Below are 21382 nucleotides of genomic sequence, written 5' to 3'. Positions count from 1 at the left end.
GTTGCTTTTCACTCACTGCTTTTAATATTCTTTATCTTTAAATTTTACCACTTTTTCTTTTTTTTCTTTTTCTTTTTTTTTTTTTTTGTGGTACAAGGGCCTCTCACTGTTGTGGCCTCTCCCATTGCGGAGCACAGGCTCCAGATGTGCAGGCTCAGCAGCCATGGCTCACGGGCCTAGCCGCTCCACGGCATGTGGGATCTTCCCAGACTGGGGCACAAACCCATGTCCCCTGCATCGGCAGGCGGACTCTCAACCACTGAGCCACCAGGGAAGCCCTAAATTTTACTACTTTAATTGCAGTATGTCTAGGTATGTTCTTCTTTGCGTTGATCCTGTTTGGGACTCTCTGTGCTTCCTGGATCTGGATGTCTGTTTCCTTTCCCAGGTTAGGGAAGTTTTTAGCTATTATGTCTTCAAATATGTTCTCTGTCCCTTTCTCTCTCTCTTCTCTTTTTGGTACCCCTATAATGTGAATATTAGTGCATGTGATATCCCAGATGTCTCTTAGACTGCCCTCATTTCTTTTTACTCTGTTTTTTCCTTCAGTGATTTCCACTACCATTTTCCAGTTCAGTGACCTGTTTCTCTGTATCATCTAATCTACTATTGACTCCTTCTAGTGTATTTTTCATTTCCATTATTGTATTCTTCATCTCTATTTGGTTCCTTTTTATATCTTCTAACTCTTTGTCAAAAACTTCTGACTTTTCACTCTCTTCATCCATTCTTCTCCCAAGTTCTTTGAGCATCTTTATAATCATTCCCTTGAATTCTTTATTGGGTGGATTTCTTACCTCCACTTCACTTGGTTTTCTTCTGGGGTTTTATCTTGTTCCTTTGTTCAGAACATACTCCTTTGCTGCCTTAATTTGCCATTTTTATTTCTATGTATTTGGTAGGTTATGTTTCCTGACTTTGGAGATATGGCCTTTTATGGGAGGCATCCTGTGTGTCCCATCAGTGCTGTCCCCTCTGGTCACCAGAGCTGTATGCTCTAGTGGTTCTCCCTTGTGGGCTGCATGTGCCCTTCTATTGTGGTGGGCTGACTACTGTGGGTGGTCTGGTAGGTGTGGCTGGCCCTTGGTCCTGCTGGTTGCCAGGCCTTGTGCTGTGTAGGGACTGCCAGCCACTGGTGGGCGGGCCCACATCATGTGGTGGCTGGCTGCAGAGCCCCAGGGGTCCCTGGGGCTAGTTGTAGCCCACTGCTGAGCAGAGCTGGGTTGTGGGTGGGTGGTTGCTCAGCCAGGGGTCCCAGATATAGTGTCAGCCTACTGGTGGGCATGACCAGTTTTCTGACACTGCTGGATATGGGCTCTATGTTGTCCCAAAGCTGGTATTGGCCTACTGCTGAGTGCAGCTGGATCCTGGGGAGGCTGACTGAAGGGTCCAAGGTGTCTTGTAGCTGGTGTTGGCCAGCTGGTCAGCATGACTGGGGTCCAGGGGTGTCCAGAGCAGGTGTCTTCCTGCTGGTGGGTGAGTCCTGGGGCCAGGGTGTCCTGGGAATAGAGCCTGTCAACTGGTGGGTAGAGTCAGTTCCTGGTGTTTCTGGCTACATGGCCCAAGGTGTCCCAGAGCTGGTATTGGCCTGCTGGTAGGTGGGGCAGGAGCCCCAGGGGTTCCAGAGCTGATGCCATCCTGCTGGTTTGTGGGCTGAATCCTGATACAGAAGGCTGTGGGGCTGCAGTGGTCATGGGGCTGGTGTCCGCCTGCTGGTGGGTTGGTCCATGACCTAGGGGATCCAGGGCTAATGCTGGCTCAGTGCTGGGCCAAATTGTGTCCTGCAGTCTCTGTCTGCCAGGCTAGGGATCCTGGAGATGATGCTGGTTCTCTGGTGGGCTGTGCAGGGTTTAATTATGGATCATTGGTGGGCCAAGCCAAGTCCCAGGTTCTCTGGCTACAGGGCCTGGGTGTCCTAGAGCTGTTATTGATCATCTGGTGGGCAGGGTGGGAGCCCAGGGGTCCCAGGGCTAATACTGGTCCACTGAGAGTACAGCTGTGTCCTGGGGCCTCTGGTTACAGGGACCTGAAGGTCTCAGAGTTGGTGTTTGGCCTGCTGGTGGGTGGGGCAGGGTCCCAATGGCTAGCTTTGGGGTCTCAGGACTCCCAGGCCTACTGCTGGTGTATATTGGGTGGGGTTGTGTCCTGGGTCCTCTGTTGGGCAGGGCTGTGTCCTGGGGCTGCTGAGGCCTCAGGAGGTCTTGAGGTAGCAGGCCTGCTGGTGGGCAGGGCTGAGTTGCCCCCACACTGGAGCTGACAGGCTGGTGGGTGAGGGCAGGTCCCGTCACTAATAAACTAGAGGGAGAATTCCAGAATGGCACTTGCCAGCATTAGTGTCCTCACAGTAGAATGACCTCCCCAAAATGGCTGCCACCAGTGTCTGTGTCCCCAGGGTGTGTTCCAATTGCCTCCTGCCTCTCTGGGAAGCTCCTAAAGACCAGCAGGTGAATCTGACCTAGGCTCCTTTCAAATTACTGCTAATGCCCTGGGTCCCAGAGTATGTGAGATTTTGTGTGCACCCTTTAACAGTGGAGTCTCTATTTCCCACAGCCATCTGGCTCTCCCGAATGTAAGCCCTACTGGCCTTCAAAGTCAACATTTTGGGGGTTCATCTTCCCAGTGCAGGATACTTGGCTGGTGAGGTTGATGTGGGGCTCAGACCCTTCACTCCTTGGAGAGAAGCTCTGCAATTGTAATTATCCTCTTGTTTGTGGATCACCCACCCAAGGGTGTGGGTCATGACCATACCACATCTCTGTCCCTCCTATACCCTCTTTGTGGTTTCTTCCTTATATCTTTAGTTGCAGAAGATCTTTTCTGGTAGTCTTCAGGTCTTTATCATCAATAGTTGCTCCGTAAATGTAATTTTGATGGGCCTGTAGGAGGAGATGAACCTAGGGTCTTCCTACACTGCCATTTGGCCACTTGCCAAACATTTTAGCTTATTGCTCTGAGAAAGATGGAAACTATTAGAGTGATAATTTTGACATATGGAAAATGTTTTCCCTATTTATTTGTATTTTAATATGTTTTTGTTGCTTTTCCAGTTTTTTAAAGGTTTTTTTTGTTTTGTTTTTGGCTGCTCCACACAGCTTGCAGGATCCTAGTTCCCCAACCAGGGATCAAACCTGCACCCTTGGCAGTGAAAGCACCGAGTCCCAACCACTAGACCGCCAGGGAATTCCCTGCTTTTCCCATTTTTATGTAGACATACCTGATATAGAAAAGTATAGCCATGTTAAAAAGGCCCTTTTCCAAGGCTGTATATTCATTTATTTTATTTTAGTATTTAAAATGTAAAAATGAAACTATAAATTATTAATTTACCAGGTTTCATTTTTATAGGATATTATAAAGGAATCTAACTTTATTTTTTAGAATAGTTTTAATCATTCTTGCATCTCATATCCTACAGCAGATTGAGTACAACTTTGTAATAGTAGAGCTCCCAAATGATTTCTTCAAAATTTTCTTTTAGAGGTTTTAAAAATTATCTATAATCCCATCACTAGAGAAAATCAGTTCTATTTACTTACTTGAATTTATATCATGTGTGTATGCATTTTGCCATCTATACTTTATCACTTTTTTTAGTTTTCAAAGTGCTGTTTGTAAACCATTATTTTAATGGCTGCTTCATAATTTGCACAATTATTGGACTTAAGAATATGTTTTCAGGTTTTATTTTGCTGTTTTTTTAATGTGTGATTATAAATAACACGATAGTTAACACCATTGACATTTAATATTCAATTGAATTTATTTTTAGTATATTTCCTATAAAAGCAATACATGTCCACTGTAGAAAGCTTTAAAAATAACCAACAAAAACTATTATCCAGAGAACCACTATTTAACATATACCAAATCTTTATTCATTCAATAGCCATTTTTCAGCACCTATTATATAACAGGTACTGCTTTAGATGTGAAACCTGTTCTTCAGAGTTAACATCCTTCTGTAAATTTAGTGATATGTCATATCAGCCTCCTATGTGCAGAAATGTGTGTGCTTTTAAAAAGGGACTATGCTTCTTAAAAGTAGCATTGTAATCTGATTTTTCTCCTGTAACATTAAGAGCTTCTTTTGATGCCATTGAACCATATTTTACAGTATTATGTTTAATGGTTGCAGAAGAATTATTTGTGTGAATGTACCGTAGTTAATTTAATGAATCTCCTATAGGCAGACACTTTAATTCTTTCTTTTCCAATTCCTGTTTGTACTTAAAATCTGTAACTTGTATATTTTGCTTCTCTTTGATAGTATAACTAATATGACCTCCACATGACATGAAGGCAGCTCTGTCTTTCTTCTTCATTCTTGTACCATCTCTATGTGGATCTCAAGGTAAGCACCTTTATAATACACCCAAGTGTCAGTTGTTTGTATCATTAGATAGGAACATGAGCCACAAGGCAAGGGGGCTGTTTCCTCTGTAGCCATAGCTTGTCAACTATTCTAACTTTTCTTCTATCTACTCTAAGGTTCTTTCTAATCTGTTATCTGCTACCAAATATAAAATCACTAGAAAGGCAAGTTTGATTGATTGGTTGATTTGGGTTTTTTTTTAAGTGTAAGCTTGGTACTTACTTGACACTTGACAAAAGGCATTATCAGCTTTGCTAGGCCCTGTGGCAGGCATTTTAAATTATCCAATGAAATATTAGAGGTGTTTAGTAGAGCAATTAGGGAGCTCGACAAAAACACTCCTTTTCTTTCCCACCTTTCCATGTCTTTCTTCTCAGCTTGATGCCACATTCCTCTAGCCCTTTGTACAGAGATAGACTAAATCTCTCTAAGGCAAAGTGGGACATGGCAGAGTGGAAAGAGCCTCAGAGGAGGGGGCAAAGGAAAAAAGACTTTGTGACAAGGCTGTATGAACACCTGATTATCCCATCTTGGGTGGCTTTGACCAAGGTCAAAGGAGTTTAGTCCATTGTCCATAAGATAAGGTCCTTTCCAGTGCAAATATCACAGAATTCATAGATAGGGCATATGATCTACTTAAAATGTTTTGTGAATTGGTTAAAAAATCTGGATACTGCCTTCAATGATTATGAAATGGGTAAGTAGATTTTCTTTGCAAAAACCTGATTGTGATGAGTCCATTTGCTTTATTTAATTTATTTATTTATTTATTTATTTTTCTTTATTTTTTGCGGTATGCGGGCCTCTCACTGTTGTGGCCTCTCCCATTGCGGAACACAGGCTCCAGACGCGCAGGCTCAGCAGCCATGGCTCACGGGCCTAGCCGCTCCGCGGCATGTGGGATCTTCCCAGACCGGGGCACGAACCCATGTCCCCTGCATCGGCAGGCAGACTCTCAACCACTGCGCCACCGGGGAAGCCCCCATTTGCTTTTTAAAATCACCTTCTGAAGTTGACAGTAAAAAATATATATAAATATATATATATATATATATATATATACACGCACATATACAAACTTATATATATTAGGAGGATTGGACCTCTACATTTATATCCAGAATAATATTCCTTAACTATATTTTGATGGACTCATAGTATATCCTGAGAGTTGTCTTAAAGCCAAAATAAATGAATCACTTCATTTCCCCTTTTGGACTCCTCCTCTTATGTGCACCCTTTCTTGAAAGTAATGTCTACATATTCCCAACAGACCTTAATGCAGCGTTGTCTTCTACATGCTCCAAATATTTCCTAACCCAACCAAGTTAAGTTTATCCTATTCTTTTAGGGCCTGCTGGCTCCAGCTAGCTGGATAAACTAATTTGTTATTGTTATAGTAGGTGTTAAAAGTGAATGTGTTCAGGGAATAAAATCAACAGGACTCTTTAATTTATATAATATACATAATTTCCAGCAACTGTAGCAAGCCAGGATCAGAGAAGAGATGAGACTATTGATCAAGCATGGAACAAAGTTTCTATGCTTTATGCTGTTGTCAATTCTCATGGTTACATTGAATACAACAGATACTCGATTGAAATTGCAGACACTCAAACATAGAGCTTCATGGCTTGTTTCTAGTAATTAGACTAGCAAGTGTTCTTGATAGATGATGTGGTCTGTTAATGATCAGGCTGCTGACCTAGGATAGCTCTTCTAGGTAGTCCTGATATAACCCTTGATAAGCACCCATCACTAACTCTCTTCATAACTGCTCTTGTTTTTAGATACGTTCTTTTTAGCTTCCTTTAGTCATGTTATTATGAGTGAGCAAGTAGTCATCGGAAGACTTGATGAAAATGTAATTCTCCCTTGCTCATTTGAGAGTGGGCCCGATGTTGTAGTTCACTGGAAGAATCAAGATTATTATGTTTACTCATACTACAAAGACAGTGACCAGTTGGAAAAGCAAGATCCCAGATATGTAAATAGGACATCCCTCTTCCATGGTGAAATACACAATGGGAATGCCTCCCTATCTTTCAAAAGATTAAAGCTTCAGGATGAAGGAACTTACATATGCTATGTGGGAACATCACATGGAAAAATCATAAACAAAGTGATACTAAAAGTGGGAGGTAAGTGTACATATAACATTTTACAAAACATGACAATGATACCATTCCATGTTTTCTGTAATGCCTTCTTCTTACTTTAATATACTATGGGCTTCCTTCCAAGATAATACATACAAACTACCTCATTATTTTTAATGTAGTGTCTCATAGTTTAGACATGCTATAATCGATGCACCTGTTCCTCCATTAGTAGGTATTTAGGTATTTCTAGTGTTTTACGTTACAAAAAATGTTGTGATGAACATCCTTATATTTAATACTGGGAAATGGTCTGAAACAAAAGTATCAGAGGTAAAATTTTAATATGGCACTTACACCAGCAGCATAAGAGTATACATTTTCCCCTTAAGTCTTATCAACACCCAACATTAACCATCTTAAGACATTCTGCCAATATGATAGCTTAAAAATATTGAATTGATTTAAATTATATTTTTCTGTTTTCTAAATGAAGTTAATTGTAATACTATATGCTTTCCTCCTGTTTGTATTAACTTTATTTGTCTAATCATTTATTTATTGGGAGGGGCATTTTCTAATGGGTTGTTTTATCTAGCTCTTGTTCTTTCTCCCTCTGTTCCATTTATCTGCTTCAGACCTTGACTCAGAAATCTAAGAATTAGGGTAAACAAAGAATCAAAAAGGCTCTGAGTCAGTACCTGAAGAGTACAAACTGCTGTGTGAGCTCTAGTTTATCAGCTTTGACACCCACATTTTGACTGCTCAGTGAGGCCATTAGATTTTTTTCTAGAATTCTTTCTAGAGAATTGAGCTTGCTAGTTGTTATGTATCCATACATGCTTTTTTTTCCTTGTAGATCACCAGACTATATCTTAAGGTTCTACAGAGTTTTTGCTGTTTTTTCTTTCAGAAACTGCCAAGTTTTGCTCACAAAGCTTAGCTTTTCATTTCATGGGTATGTATTCTGCACAGATGGACTAAAAAGAAGCTAATGACAGTTCCTCACGTGCCCTTCTTTCTCCCACATAGCTTTTGTCACACCTGTGATGAAGTATGAAAAGAACACCACAGACAGCTTCTTAATATGCAATGTGTTAAGTGTTTATCCTTATCCAATTATCACATGGAAAGTGGATAATACACCAATCTCTGAAAACAATAAGGAAGAAATCGGATCTTTGGGTCCTTTTTATATTAACAGTAGAGTAAATATTACAGGATCAAATTCATCTTATCAATGTGCTATTGAAAACACATTGCTGAAGCAAACATGGACAGGGAGATGGACAATGAAAGGTAGGCTCCACAAGGCTTTCTGTGTACCTGTGCTGTCAGAGATTGGGAGGGAATGGGGTTTGATTTACAGGTTAAGAGAGGAACACAAAGGAAGGAAATGCATTTGCAGCAGTTAGAAGACCAGGACTGGAGTCCCAGATCTAACATTACTGGCTCTATTTACCTCAAGCAATCATTTTGACTTCTGAGCACTGTTTCCTCGTTGGTAAAATGGAAGTAATTCTTACCTTGCAAGGTGTTTATGAGTTGAAGGAAAACAATTGTGAAATGGAAAGCAGAAAATACATCCATGAACATTACTGTATTTCTCTATGGTTCTTCTACGTAGAATTTTCTACCTGCATTGCACTTTAGAAGATCAGAGGAGAAGGAAAGGATACTTGTTTCCCAGCAGGTCACAACCTCTGATTCTTGCCAGTTTTTCAACCAACAGAAATTAGTATTGCTTCTGTTTAGTCTCTTTATGTTTAGTCTTCTTAAGTAGTGTTAGCCCATTAATCTTTATCAACACCTCTACGCCTTCCTCTCATTTATTTGAACAAACCCAAACTCTCACCAGTCTCTATATCTACAAGCTACTGCTTAAGAAGAGTTTAAGGAGAAGAAAAATTAATTTGGCACCATTTATCTAATTCTGAGGAAAATTATCAATATTCTTTTATACTTCACTAGAAGCAAAGCAAATTTTTTCTGTAAATCTCTATTATATGGGGAAAGTGGAGGTTAGCTTTCCTTTTTGGCCTTCTCTTCCCCTGAGTTTCTTTTTTTTAATATTTAAATTTATTGAAGTATAGTTGACTTACAATATTATAGGAGTTTGGGCTATAAAACATAGTGATATTTTTATAGATTACACACTATACAAAGTTATTATAAATTATTGACTATATTCCTTGTGCTGGACATTACATCTCAGTGACTTATTTATTTTGTAACTGAAAATTTGTATCTCTTAATCATCTTTAACTATTTCGCTTCTCTTCCCATCCCTCTCCCCTCTGGTAACCATTAGTTTGTTCTCTGTATCTGTTTTTGTTTTATTACATTTGTTTGTTTTTAGATTCCACGTATAAGTGAAAACATACAGCATTCGTCTTTATTTCTCTACTTATTTCACTAATTATAATACCCTCCAGGTCCATCCATCTTGTCACAATAGCAAGATTTTATTCTTTATTTATGGCTTAGTAATATTCTACTTTGTGTGTGTGTGTAACTCAAATCTTCTTTATCCATTCAGCTGTCAATGAGCACTTGGTTGCCTACATATCTTGGTTATTGTAAATAATTGTGCTATGAGCTATAAACATTGGGGTGCATATATCTTTTTGAATTAGTGTGTTTGTTTTTTCAGATAAATACGCAGGAGTCAAATTCCTGGATCATATGGTAGTTCCATTTTTAATTTTTGAGGAACCTCCATCATGTTTTCCATAGTGACTGCACCAATTTAAATTCCCACCAACAGTGCACAAGGATTACCTTTTCTCCACATCCTCACCGACACTTGTTATTTGTTGTCTTTTTGATAACAGTGATTCTGACAGGTGTGAGGTGATATCTCACTGCAGTTGCATTGATTTGTACTTCCCTGATGATTAGTGATGTTGAACATCTTTTCATGTGCCTGTTGGTCATCCGTATGTCTTATTTGGGAAAATGTCTACTCGGGCCTCTGCCCATTTTTAAAAATCAGATCATTTGGTTTTTTTGTTTCATATTGAGTTGTATGAGTTCTTTATATGTTTTGGATATTAAACCCTTACCAGGTATATCATTTGCAAATATCTTCTACCTTTCAATAGGTCACCTTTCAGTTTTACTGATGGGTTCCTTCCCTGTGTAAAAGTTTTAAAGTTTGATTAGGTCTCATTTGTTTATTTTTGCTTTTGTTGCCCTTGCCTGAGGAGACAGATCGAAAAAGTATTGTTAAGACTTATATCAAAGAGCATACTACCTATATATTTTTCCAGGAATTTTATGATTTCAGTTCTTACATTTAAGTCTTTAATCTGTTGTGAGTTTATTTTTGTATATGGTATGAGAAAATATTCTAGTTTTATTCTTTTACATGTAGCTGTCTAGTTTTCACAACACCTCTTATTAAAGAGACTGTCTTTTTTCCACTGTATATTTTTGCCTCCTTTGTCATAGATTAATTGACCATAAGTGCATGGGTTTATTTCTGGGTGCTCTATTCGGTTCCAGTGATCTATGTGTCTGATTTTTGTGCCAGTACCATACTATTTTGATTACTATAGCTTTGTAGTGTAGTCTGAAGTCAGGGAGCATGATAACTCTAGCTTTCTTCTTTCTCAAGATTTTTTTGGCTATTTGGCGTCTTTTGTGTTTCCACACAAATTTTAGAATTATTTGTTCTAGTTCTGTGAAAAATGTCCTAGGTATTTTGATAGAGGTTGCATTGGATCTGTAGATTGCTTTGGGTAGTATGGACATTTTAACAATGTTATTTTTTTCCAATCCATGAACACAGAATAGCTTTCCATTTATTTGTATTGTTTTCAATTTCTTTCATCAGTGTCTTACAGTTTTCAAAGTACAGGTCTTTCATGTCCTTGGTTAGATTTATTCCTAAATATTTTGTTCTTTTTTATTTAATTATAAATAAGACTGTTTTCTTTGTTTCTCTTTCTGATAGTTTTTTATTAATGTACAGAAACACAACTGATTTTTTGTACATTGACTCTGTATCCTGCAAATTTATTGAATTTGTTTATTAATTCTAATAGCTTTTTGGTGGAAATTTTATGGTTTTTTATGTATGGTATCATGTCATCTGCAAATAGCAACAATTTTAATTCTTTTCTTCTAATTTGGGTTGCCTTTTATTTTTTTTTCTTGTCTGATTGCTGTAGCTAGTATTTCCAATACTATGTTAAATAGAAATGGCAAGAGTAACATCCTTGTCTTGTTCCTGATCTTAGAGGAAAAGCTTTCAGCTTTTCACCCTTGAGTATGATGTTACCTGTGGGTTTGTTATATATGGCCTTTTTATGTGAATGTATGTTCTCTCCAAACCAACTTTGTTGAGAGTTTTTATCATAAGTGTTGTTGAATTTTGTCAAATGCTTTTTCTGCATCTTTTGAGATGATCATGTGATTTTTATCCTTTGCTTTATTAATGTGGTATATCAGATTGATTGATTGATGGATATTAAACCATCCTTGCATCCCTGGGAAAAATTATACTTGATCATAACATATGATCCTTTTAATGTGTTGTTGAATTAATTTGGCTTACAATATTTTGTTGAGGATTTTTTTTTTTTTTTTTTTTTGCAGTATGCGGGCCTCTCACTGTTGTGGCCTCTCCCGTTGTGGAGCACAGGCTCCGGACGCACAGGCTCAGCGGCCGTGGCCCATGGGCCCAGCCGCTCCGCGGCATGTGGGATCCTCCCGGACCGGGGCACGAACCTGCATCCCCTGCATCGGCAGGCGGACCCTCAACCACTGTGCCACCAGGGAAGCCCTGTTGAGGATTTTTGAATCTATGTTCTTCGGGGATATTGGCCAGTAATTTTCGTTTCTTGTAGTGTCTTTGATTGGTTTGGTATCAGGGTAATGTGGCATTGTAGAATGTGTTTGGAAGTGTTCTCTCCTCTTCAATTTTTTGGAATAGTTTGAGAAGGACAGGTATTAACTCTTCTTTAAATATTTGGTAGAATTCTCCTGTGAAGCCATTTCATCCTTGACTTTTGTTTGTTGGAATTTTTTTAGTACTGATTCAGTTTCATTACTAGAAATCAGTCTGTTCAGCTTTTCTACTTCCTCCTGAATTAGTCCTGGAAGAGTATAAGTTTCTAGGAGCATATCCATTTCTTCCAGGTTGTCCTATTTGTTGGTGTATCACTGTTTATAGTATTCTCTGATGATTGTATTTCTGTGATATTGGTTGTAACTTCTCCTCTTTCTAATTTTATTTATTTAGCACATCTCTTTTTCTTGATGAGTCTGGCTAAAGGTTTTTCCAATTTTGTTTATCTTTTCAAAGAAACAGCTCTTAGTTTCATTGATCTTTTCTATTGTTTTTTGGTCTCTACTTCATTTATTTTCACTCTGACCTTTGGTATTTCATTTCTCTACTAGCTTTGGTCTTTATTCATTCTTCTTTTTCTATATCCTTTAGAAAAGATACGTTATTTGAGATTTTTCTTGTTTCTTGAGGTGGGCCGGTATGATATACTTCCCTCTTAGAATTTCTTGTGATGCATCCCATAGATTTTGGAACATTGTGTTTCTATTTTCATTTGTCTCTAGGTGTTTTTTGATTTCCTCTTTGATTTCTTCATCGACACTTTGTTTTTTAGTAGCATATTGTTTAGTCTCCACGTTTGTGCTCTTTCCAGTTTTCTTCCTGTAATTGATTTCTAGCTTTATACTATTGTAGTCAGAAAAGATGTTTGATATGATTTCAGTCTTCTTAAATTTATTGAGACTTGTTTTATAACCTAGCATTGTGACCTATCCTGGAGAATGTTCCATGTGCAGTTTAAAAGAATGTATATTCTGATGTTTTTTTGTATGGAATGGTTTCTACTTATTTATTAAGTCCATTTAGTCTAATGTGTCATTTAAGATCATTTGCTTATCTGGGAAACTATTTCTTCTTCAATTCTGAATGATAACCTTCCTTGGTAGGGTAACCTAGGTTGTAGGGTTTTTACCCTTTCAGCATTTTAAATATATCATACCACTCCCTTCTAGCCTGCAAAGTTTCTGCTGAAAAATTAGCTGATAGTCTTATAAGAGTTCCCTTTTATGTGACTCTTTTTCTCTTGCTGCCTTGAAAATTTTTTTGTCTTTAACTTTTGCCATTTTGATTATGATATGTTGGTGTGGATCTCTTTGGGTTCATCTTGTTTGGGACTCTTTGAGATTCCTGGACCTGAATATCTGTTTCCTTCTTCAGATTAGGGAAATTTTTAGCCATTATTTCATCAAATATGTTTTCTACCCCTTTCTCTCTCTCTTCTCCTTCTGGGACACCTATAATATGAATGTTAGTATGCTTGATGTTGTTCCAGAGGCCCCCTTAAACTATCCTCATTTTAAAAATGTATTTTTTTCTTTTTTGTTGTTCTGATTGGGTGGTTTCCACTATTCTATCTTCCAGGTGACTTATACATTCTTCTGTATTACCTAATCTGCTCTTGATTCCCTCTAATTTTCATTTCAGTTACTGTATTCTTCAGCTCTTTTTTATATTTTCTAATTCTTTGTTGAAGTTCTCACTGTGTTCCTCTGTTCTTTTATTGAGTTTGGTGAGTTTTTTTGTTTTGTTTTGTTTTGTTTTTTGCCGTACTCGGGCCTCTCACTGTTGCGGCCTCTCCCGTTGTGGAGCACAGGCTCCAGACGCACAGGCCCAGTGGCCATGGCTCACAGGCCCAGCTGCTCCATGGCACACGGGATCCTCCCAGACCAGGGCACAAACCCACGTCCCCTGCATCAGCAGGTGGACTCTCAACCACTGCCCCACCAGGGAAGCCCCTGGTGAGCATTTTAATGACCATTGCTTTGAACTCTTTATCAGGTAAACTACTTATCTCCATTTCATTAGGGTAGTTCTTTCATTTGGAACATATTTCTCTGTCTTTTCAATTTGTTCAACTCTCTGTTTGTGTTTATAAAATTAGGCAATACAATTACCTATCTCAATCTTGAAGGTATGTCCTTGTGTTAGAGTCTCCCTATGCAATCTCCGTGTGCCCAGTGGCTTTGGTGGGAGAGCTGGATATGAAGCAAGCATGGAGAGGGACCTTTTCTGGGGCACTCCAGGGCTATCACTGGCACGGGCTGGAGCTGGGGGGTGGGGTGGGCTAGAGTTGGAGTCTGGTATGGACTGGGGCTTCTCCTCAGGTGTGTTGGGGGCTGCTGCTTTGGTGAGGGGTGGGGACTAGAGCTGAGCCAGTCACAGGCCAGGGCTTCTTCTGGGGCATGCTGGGGGTACAGCCTTGGTAGGTGCAGGCTGGAGCCAGGGGGGCTAGAGCTGGAGCCTGGCACAGGCCAGGGCTTTTCCTGGGGCATGTGAGGACTACTGCCTTGACAGGGGTGGAGCTGGAGCAGTGCAGAGTCTCCCTCATGGGTGTGGGTCCTGACTAGATCACTTCTCTTCCCCTCCTATTCACCTTGGTGTACTTTTTTCTTTATATCCTTAGTTATAGATGAGCCATTCTGCTGGTCTTCAGGTCATTCTCAGAGAGAGTTGTTTTATATGTAGTTGTAGTTTTACTGTGTCTGTGGGAGGAGGTGAGCTTGGGGTCCTCCTACTCTGCCATCTTGGTCCTGCCTCCACCCCTGAGTTTCAAATTCTCAAAATATTCACCAAGAAGACACTAAAAATATGAATTATTCACTACCTTTATATGATGTCAATAGTGTGAGCAGCCAGTGTTCTCTGTTCATCAGCCAGGCAGCAATGGAAACATGGGAAAGGGTTGAAAATATTAAATTGCAAATATTTTCTAAGGAAAATCATAATTTCTCATGTTTATTCAGAAATGAGTATCCTGGAGTTCCAACAGTTCCTTAGGCTCAACGTTATTTTGTCTGGTTGAGGATCTATTGTGTGCCAAGCTTTGTCACTCTCAGACTGTGAATTTAAAAACCAGATGTGTACTAGATGCTGTGGACTCTTACTTCTGGATCCACAGCATCTAGTACAAACATGTAAAACTAAAACTAAACCAGGAACGTAGCATACAAAGAGAGTGAGTAATTCTGTTCACTGTGGTTGGGTATGGATCAGGTTTTTACAGAATATATGCTTAAGGAAGTTGCATAAGGGCAGAATTTTAAAAGAGCAATAGGAAATTCCAGGAGAACATAGGCATTCCAGGCAAAAAAACATACTATACACAAAAGCACAGAAGAGTAAATATTGCTTGAATTTGTGGAAATATAAATGGTTGAGGGTTAAACGGAAGTATCAAAAGATAAGCCTAGAGTAGAAGGCAAAAACCAGATCAAATGCCTTCATCTTGCTGAAGAGCTTGAGCCAGCCCTGGAGGTAGTATGGAGCCAAAGAAGGATATGAAATATTAGAGCGACTGGAAGTGGCATTTTAGATGGCTTGCTTTGGCATCACTCTCTCGCAGGTGGACTGCAAAGTAGGTATGTCTAGAACCAGGGAGAACAATTCACGGTAGTCCATAGAGGTCAGCTGACAGAACCAGAGAATAGGAAGGACAAGATGGAGTTAGCTCTGGAGGGGCAAGCTAAGAATACCCAGCAGAGTCTCTGTTCTAAGAGCTTGGTCCAGTGAGGAATTACCTGCACAATTAGAAATACACTTCTTATGTGCAAGAAAAGAGACTCCGTCTTGAAAGAGACATTAAGAAGTGGTGGAGACCATTGAAGTAGCAGAGACTGCCACGGTGTAGATAGTGACAAGGACGTAACTCCAGCACTCAGGGTCAGCAGAAGAAGATCACTGAGTTTAAAAGGCTGATAACCATAGCAACATTCTTGAGTGATCACCGTCAGGCTGTAGGAGTTAAAAACCAGGTGTGTCACCTTCCTAGCTGGCCCAGGCTTAGGTCTCCTGAAGCCTAAGCTTAACCTTGGTGGGAGTCTTTGAAATAGTGGTAGTAAAGCTTTTAATAAACTCCACAGTACAAATATCTCATTGCTTTCCAAAAGGTATTTTCAAAGATATTTCTAAGTGTAACTTAGAAAATTCATTTGAAAATTTTGTTTTCATTAATCTTTACTTTTCTATTCTGTTGTTAGATGGACTTCGTAAAATGCAAAATGAAAACGTTTCACTCTCGTGTAAACCTGAAAACAGTTTTATCCTACCAAATCAAGATTTCACAGTCACTTGGTCCAGAGTGGACAGTGGGAATTCTTTGGTCCTGGCTTACTTTCTGAACTCCTCACAAGAAACAATTATCAATGAACCCCTACTTTCATGGAACAAAGAGCTGATAAACCTGCATGACTTCTCTTTGACTTTGAAGGATCTTCATCTTTCAGACAGTGGGGAATACCTGTGCAATATTTCTTCAAGCAAGTATACTTTACTCACCATCCAAACACTGCATGTAGGTAAGTTACAAGTAGGGTTGCATAATGGGTTTAGGGTACAGCATTAGAGATTGTGAACATCAAACAGGAAAATTAGGCTGCCATTTCAAGAATACCTTTGTATAGAATTTCTGAAAATACTGTCTACAGGGATACTTCCAGTCAAGACAATCTCCTTCCTTCAACCACAGGCAAGTCTTGCATTGAAAAAAAAAAAAAAGAAATTACTCCCCAAAGATTTCCTTTTTAGGGTTTCAGGGCTTCAGAAATGAAGAGGGAACCTATATGTTTTGTTACTCTGTGGGCTGAGCATCTTCAGTTCCTGCTTACCACTGTGCCTCATCTGTGCCTCAGGGTCTGGGTTTGGGGAGTTGAAGCTGTGTAGGTACAGGAGGAAGTTAGAATTTGGACTCTGCTGGATACTGGGGAAGCATGGTCTGTGAATCTGGTGAAAACACTTATCAAAGGACATTTGAAACATTACGTGTATGCCTGATTTGGCTCATTTTTTTTTTACCTCTATTGGTAGCTAACTGGTAAAACTCATTAATTAAAATATTTCTAGTCCAGTATCCATAGAGTCATGGAATGTGTACTCATGAAGTTGGCTTTCAAGGTGGGCTGATCACCCTTACCCTTAAGTGATCAACTTGACATCATGGGAGACCATGGCACTTCTCTTTCTATTCTTTATTAAAGTATGAGTCAGTGGAACATATGTTTTAGAAATATTTTTATCACTCTAGTTATGAAAATTAGGAGAAATAACAGATTTGAAGGTTTGGAGATTCTATTTAGTGCATTTTGGAGATAAGAATACAGAGTTGTCCTTGGGTCAAGGACAACTTCAAACAGATAGAAACTTCAAGACACTGAGTGATAACACTCCCTTTGTAGAGTTGCTACTTTGAGGGTACTGAAAACTGAGATGCAGATGAAGCTCCTATTTTTCCCCAAAATAGGGCTGTCACTTTTACATAAAATACAGTTAAGCTTTAATTCTGTTTTCTTAAATGTTGGATTCATTTTGGAGTTTAGAAAATAATCAGGAAGAAACAGTCTGAAGACCACATCTGGCCCATCTTTCTAATTAGAGGTCTAATTTTCAGTTTACACAAAGTGAAGCATCATGACCATTCCATCTCTGTCAAAGAAAAGCTTTTCAGAACCTCTCATTCTGAAGTAAAATACTGGTCAGTTGAGACTGCAAGAGGGTTTGCCCGTACTTCCCCCCAGAAAGTGGTCTATAGCAGGAACTACCCCATCAGGGCAGGGAACAGGACAAACACTCTTTCAAGGAAACTTGGTGTTCTGTACTGAATTGCAATTTTCTGCTTGCTGCCTTGCCCAGGAAATACTGCAGTATTTGAAAAGGAGGCCCAGATAGTGGGGCTTATGATTCCCAGAGTCTGGATCTTCTCTAGAAAGTTTGCACTGAATTGAATGAAATTAAATAATTCTTGCTAAATTTTGCTGCTGAATCAATATGTGATCTTGGACAAATCCCTTTACAGATGGGGGAACTGAGGGTCATGGATAAAGTAAGAAGCTGTACATTGCAGAATTTTCTTCAGGAGGAAAAATATGCCTATGAAAACACCTTAGGAAGTCAACATTTCTACTTAATTACTCCTTCTCTACATGGGTATAGAATTTCAGGATGACAAATATGTGGAGAGATTAATGTTTTATTGGTTGTAAAACATTAAGTAAAAGTATATTCATAAAAATTGACATCCATTATACAGAGCTGTTCATTTTAAAGAAAAGCCATAATTATCTTCCCCCCTGAATTTGACCTCTGTTCTCTAATGCTTGCTCCTTACTCTTTGGTAGAACATGGATTATAAGATTAGCTGGTTCTGACTTTGGTTACTCAAGTTCTCCAAGTTCTGGCTTCTGAGTTCCCCACTGCCTTTAATACTAATTATAACAATGCTAGTTCCAACAAAGATGCTGAAAAGAGTTCTGGCTCCTCCAGTTATTCCTGAGGAGCTCCAAGCACTATTGGTTATCCTGGTGGTCACCTGTCACCTTTTACTCAAGATCATGGCTCCTACTCAACTCTTCTCATCCCCTCTGCACTGCTCATCTCTATTCCTCTAGGATCCTGCCTTCTCCAAGCCAAGGGTACACTGCAACCTCCCTTTATCTCCCAAGGAATACACTAGGCTGAGGCTAGTTTGTAGTCATAATTATTCCTTTGTAAAAGTGTGTTGATTATCTTATTACAATAAAAAACAATAAAGACTTAAAATAGATAGAAGACTCATTGTCTCTCAAGTTTTCAGACATTTTCTCTCCTGACTCTCAGCCCCACTAGGCCCCAAATTGGTTAATATCACAGCTTTGGCAGGTTTCCCACAATAGACACATTGAGGTTGGGAGTTATTATTTATGCTCATGAAAAACTCTGGTCCAGACAAGGCTGTTGTTCATATCTTTAATGGGTCTTTTCACTAGGAAGAGTTTTTTCACTAATGTGAAATCTGTCTCCCATCCAGAATGCAGAAATAGCTAGTTATAAAATTAGTAAACATACTCTACTCACCATCTATACATTTTCTTTTATTTTCTGGTAACTTTCTTTCCAGCTTATAGACTTTTTGTTTGTTTTATTTAGAAGCAAGTCAAGGAACAGTTGTCGTAATAGTTGTTTCAACATTGGTGGCAGTCATGGTGGCAGTTTTGTTGCTTTCAGGGGTAACTCAAGCTGTTAAATCAAGAAGATGCATCTGTTTCTGCACAGGTAATATCTCATGGAGGTTTTGGTCTTGTGCCTGGGTGTTCAGGTAGAGGTGTATCAAAGATACACCTGCAGCTGCACACCTACACTGCTGCTAGGCATGTAAATAGATCTGAATTTTCTGCAGAGTTGTTTTTAAACTTTTTCAAAAATTCTTTAAAAGGTGCCCACATTTCCACCTAACTATTTACTTCTAGGAAATTATCCTGAGTTAAATGGTCAGAGACACAGCAAGCTATATACAAGCACATCCATTGAATCACACTGCCAGTTTTTCATTGAATATTTTAATAATAACAGGAAATTGATTAAACAAATCAAAAGTCACATGTTATTTAAATTGTTTTATTTGTCTTTTTTCTACTAAAGAGAGAAAATTTAGATATGGCAGTAAAATAATACACAGGATGATCTGAATTATCTTGCATTGAAAAATAGCTGGAAAGAAGCCAAAACGTTCTTTGCCTTTGTAGAGAGGTGCTACACATCTCTCCACCACACATCTGCCCAGGTACTTCTATTATGGCTGGACTTCCTTAAGTCCCTGGGCTCTGTTTTCGCTTTCTTTGAGCTTTGCCTATAGTTGCTACTGCTCAAAACAGCATTGTCCTTGATGGGCTATTTTATTTTAATCCTTGTTAAGTTTTTAAAAAAACTTTTTCTAAATTTTCTGCTAGAAACCTGTGTTACTTACAGCAATTTAATTACTTGTAGTAATTTAACATGATACATTAAGATTCCATGGTCACAGGACTTCTTAAAAGACTTTGCTTTTATCAACAGAATTAGATCTATGAAAAGCTTGAATTTACTTATTTCCACATTTTACAGATCAGAAAACTAGAATCCAGAAAGTTAACACAAATTCTAAGTAGGTATGTGAAACAGACTCTTATATGCCCCACCTAAGATGACCCAGCTAACCAGTGGCAGAGGTAGCTCTAGGCCCCAAGAAGCTCTCCCTTCTTTCATAATCTCTCCGAGAAAGCTCTGAGTGTCCTGGGAGGTTTAAATAGATCCCATGTCCCTTCTTTTGATTGATATTTGCCTATTGCCCCTGCTGAAGTTAGGGTTATTTGATATAGCAGACACCATTATTGAAGATAGGATTTTAAGGGTGATCATGAGTGAGGATTTCACCAGTTGTAGCCCTGTGATTGTTTATACTAATAGGTCAGTCCCCTTACTTGTTGCTCCTGTCTCTTAGCTGCCAGAAGCAGAAAAAGATGGGAGGTTGCAGGTAGTCTAGTTTGTCCCCCACATGTAAACCCTAATATAATGATACTTGTGATTAGATTAGATTCCAATTATAGGAGAGGGGGCACTACGTACTGCTCCAGAATGATGGTTTAGTTTCTATATTGGAAGTGTGCACAAGTGAAGTTCCAACACAAAGTACCTGGCACACTCAAAACTGGACAAAGGGGAGCACAGAAGATAGTGCATTCCCCCAGAACTTTGCTAGAAAACCTGAACTTGAAGGGACAAGGAGAAAGAGCAGTGCCCAAAACCTGCAAGGAGAGTCATGGAACGAGCTGTGTTGTAAGGAGGGCGACCTTCACTCAGAGGACACAGGTAGACTCTAGGGAAGGAGCTAGAATAAGTACCTGATTTTGTCCTTCCCTCCCTTTGATCTCCACCCCCACCTGGAAACCAGAGGGAAGAGAAGCCCTGCAGGTAGAACCCATCCAGGTCAGCTTCCCGTGGCAGAGAGCAGGATGGATTCTGATTCTGGAGGAGCAGTCAGGAGATATCAGAAAAAAACATGTTAGGGTATTGACCACTTAAAATAAAAAGAAGTTCCACAGTTCTGTAGTTAGGTGGGCTGAAAATATATTTCAAGCTGTTAAACTAAAAGTCACAAAACCTCCAGTCCCCAGGTTGTTGTTTCATATGACTATGGCTTGTATGTTTTCTTTTTAAAGTCCCTTTTCTATTACTCTGTTTTAAAATGCCCTTAGTATAAATTATCCTAGAGTTTAGCAAGACCCAGAAGGAAGGCCTTCCTTGAGAAATGACATTATGTCTCTTCTTCCTATCCATCACCACCTTGGCTATTTTCCATTGTTTATATCTGGTAGGAATCAGGCCAACAATCTTAAAGAGCCAGGAATTGCTGGCCTGGTTGAATTGCCTTTATCCCTGCTTTGGAGGACCTGAATCAGCCATAAGAATTTACTGCTGTCTGTTTCTGATGAGGTATTTGTACATTAAATGCATTTTTAATGCTGTTTGTTGGAAAAAAGATTTGAAGAGTGGAGTAACTAACGTGCTTCTAATAACATAATTATTACTGAGGAGGGAATAAGGGAGAATTTGGGTGTTTGCGAAGACATGTTTTTTTAAGTTCTGTTTTTTCTTGTAGAAGGGCATCCATCTACTGATCAGAGATCTAGCCATGCCGGTACTGCAGAAGAAAACATGGTAAGGCATTTCCTTTATCAAACTATTTATAGTATAAGGATGCTACTGTAAAAGGTAATTGAAGTTTTGACTGATTCACACATCATCATGCAGGACTTTGACACAGAAAAAAAGGCAGGAAGGGGCTTCCCTGGTGGCGCAGTGGTTGGGAGTCCGCCTGCCGATGCGGGGAGCGCGAGTTCGTGCCCCGGTCCGGGAGGATCCCACGTGCCGCAGAGCAGCTGGGCCTGTGGGCCGTGGCCGCTGGGCCTGCGCGTCCGGAGCCTGTGCTCCGCAATGGGAGAGGCCGCAACAGTGAGAGGCCCGCGTACCGCAAAAAAAAAAAAAAGGAGGAGGGATTGCAGGATAATAGAATGGGGGAAAAAATACACTTAGGCTTTTCCCACTGTAATTAAA

The 21382-nt window shown here is 39.5% G+C and overlaps 1 protein-coding gene across 3 annotated transcripts in view; it reads left to right on the top strand.

The window, feature by feature from the left end:
* The window catches only part of HHLA2 (HHLA2 member of B7 family), a 150565-nt gene that overhangs the window by 125759 nt on the left and 3424 nt on the right, over nucleotides 1–21382 (top strand). For 2 of the 3 annotated variants that reach the window (XM_082625664.1, XM_082625665.1), the window contains exons 3-9: nucleotides 4268–4351; nucleotides 6163–6513; nucleotides 7504–7770; nucleotides 15520–15837; nucleotides 18440–18565; nucleotides 20644–20761; nucleotides 20928–20986. In XM_082625664.1, coding sequence (XP_082481790.1) covers nucleotides 4294–4351; nucleotides 6163–6513; nucleotides 7504–7770; nucleotides 15520–15837; nucleotides 18440–18565; nucleotides 20644–20761; nucleotides 20928–20946 — 1257 coding nt within the window. In that variant the 5' untranslated portion in view covers nucleotides 4268–4293 and the 3' untranslated portion in view covers nucleotides 20947–20986. The remainder of the gene's footprint in view (nucleotides 1–4267; nucleotides 4352–6162; nucleotides 6514–7503; nucleotides 7771–15519; nucleotides 15838–18439; nucleotides 18566–20643; nucleotides 20762–20927; nucleotides 20987–21382) is intronic. The other variant, XM_082625666.1, reaches the window with a different exon arrangement.

The sequence above is a fragment of the Mesoplodon mirus genome, assembly GCF_964341445.2.
Source record: "Mesoplodon mirus genome assembly, chromosome: 6".
NCBI classification, from domain to species: Eukaryota; Metazoa; Chordata; class Mammalia; order Artiodactyla; family Ziphiidae; genus Mesoplodon; species Mesoplodon mirus.
The sequence above is the reverse complement of the archived record's forward strand: the minus strand, read 5'-3'. Positions and strand labels throughout refer to the sequence as shown.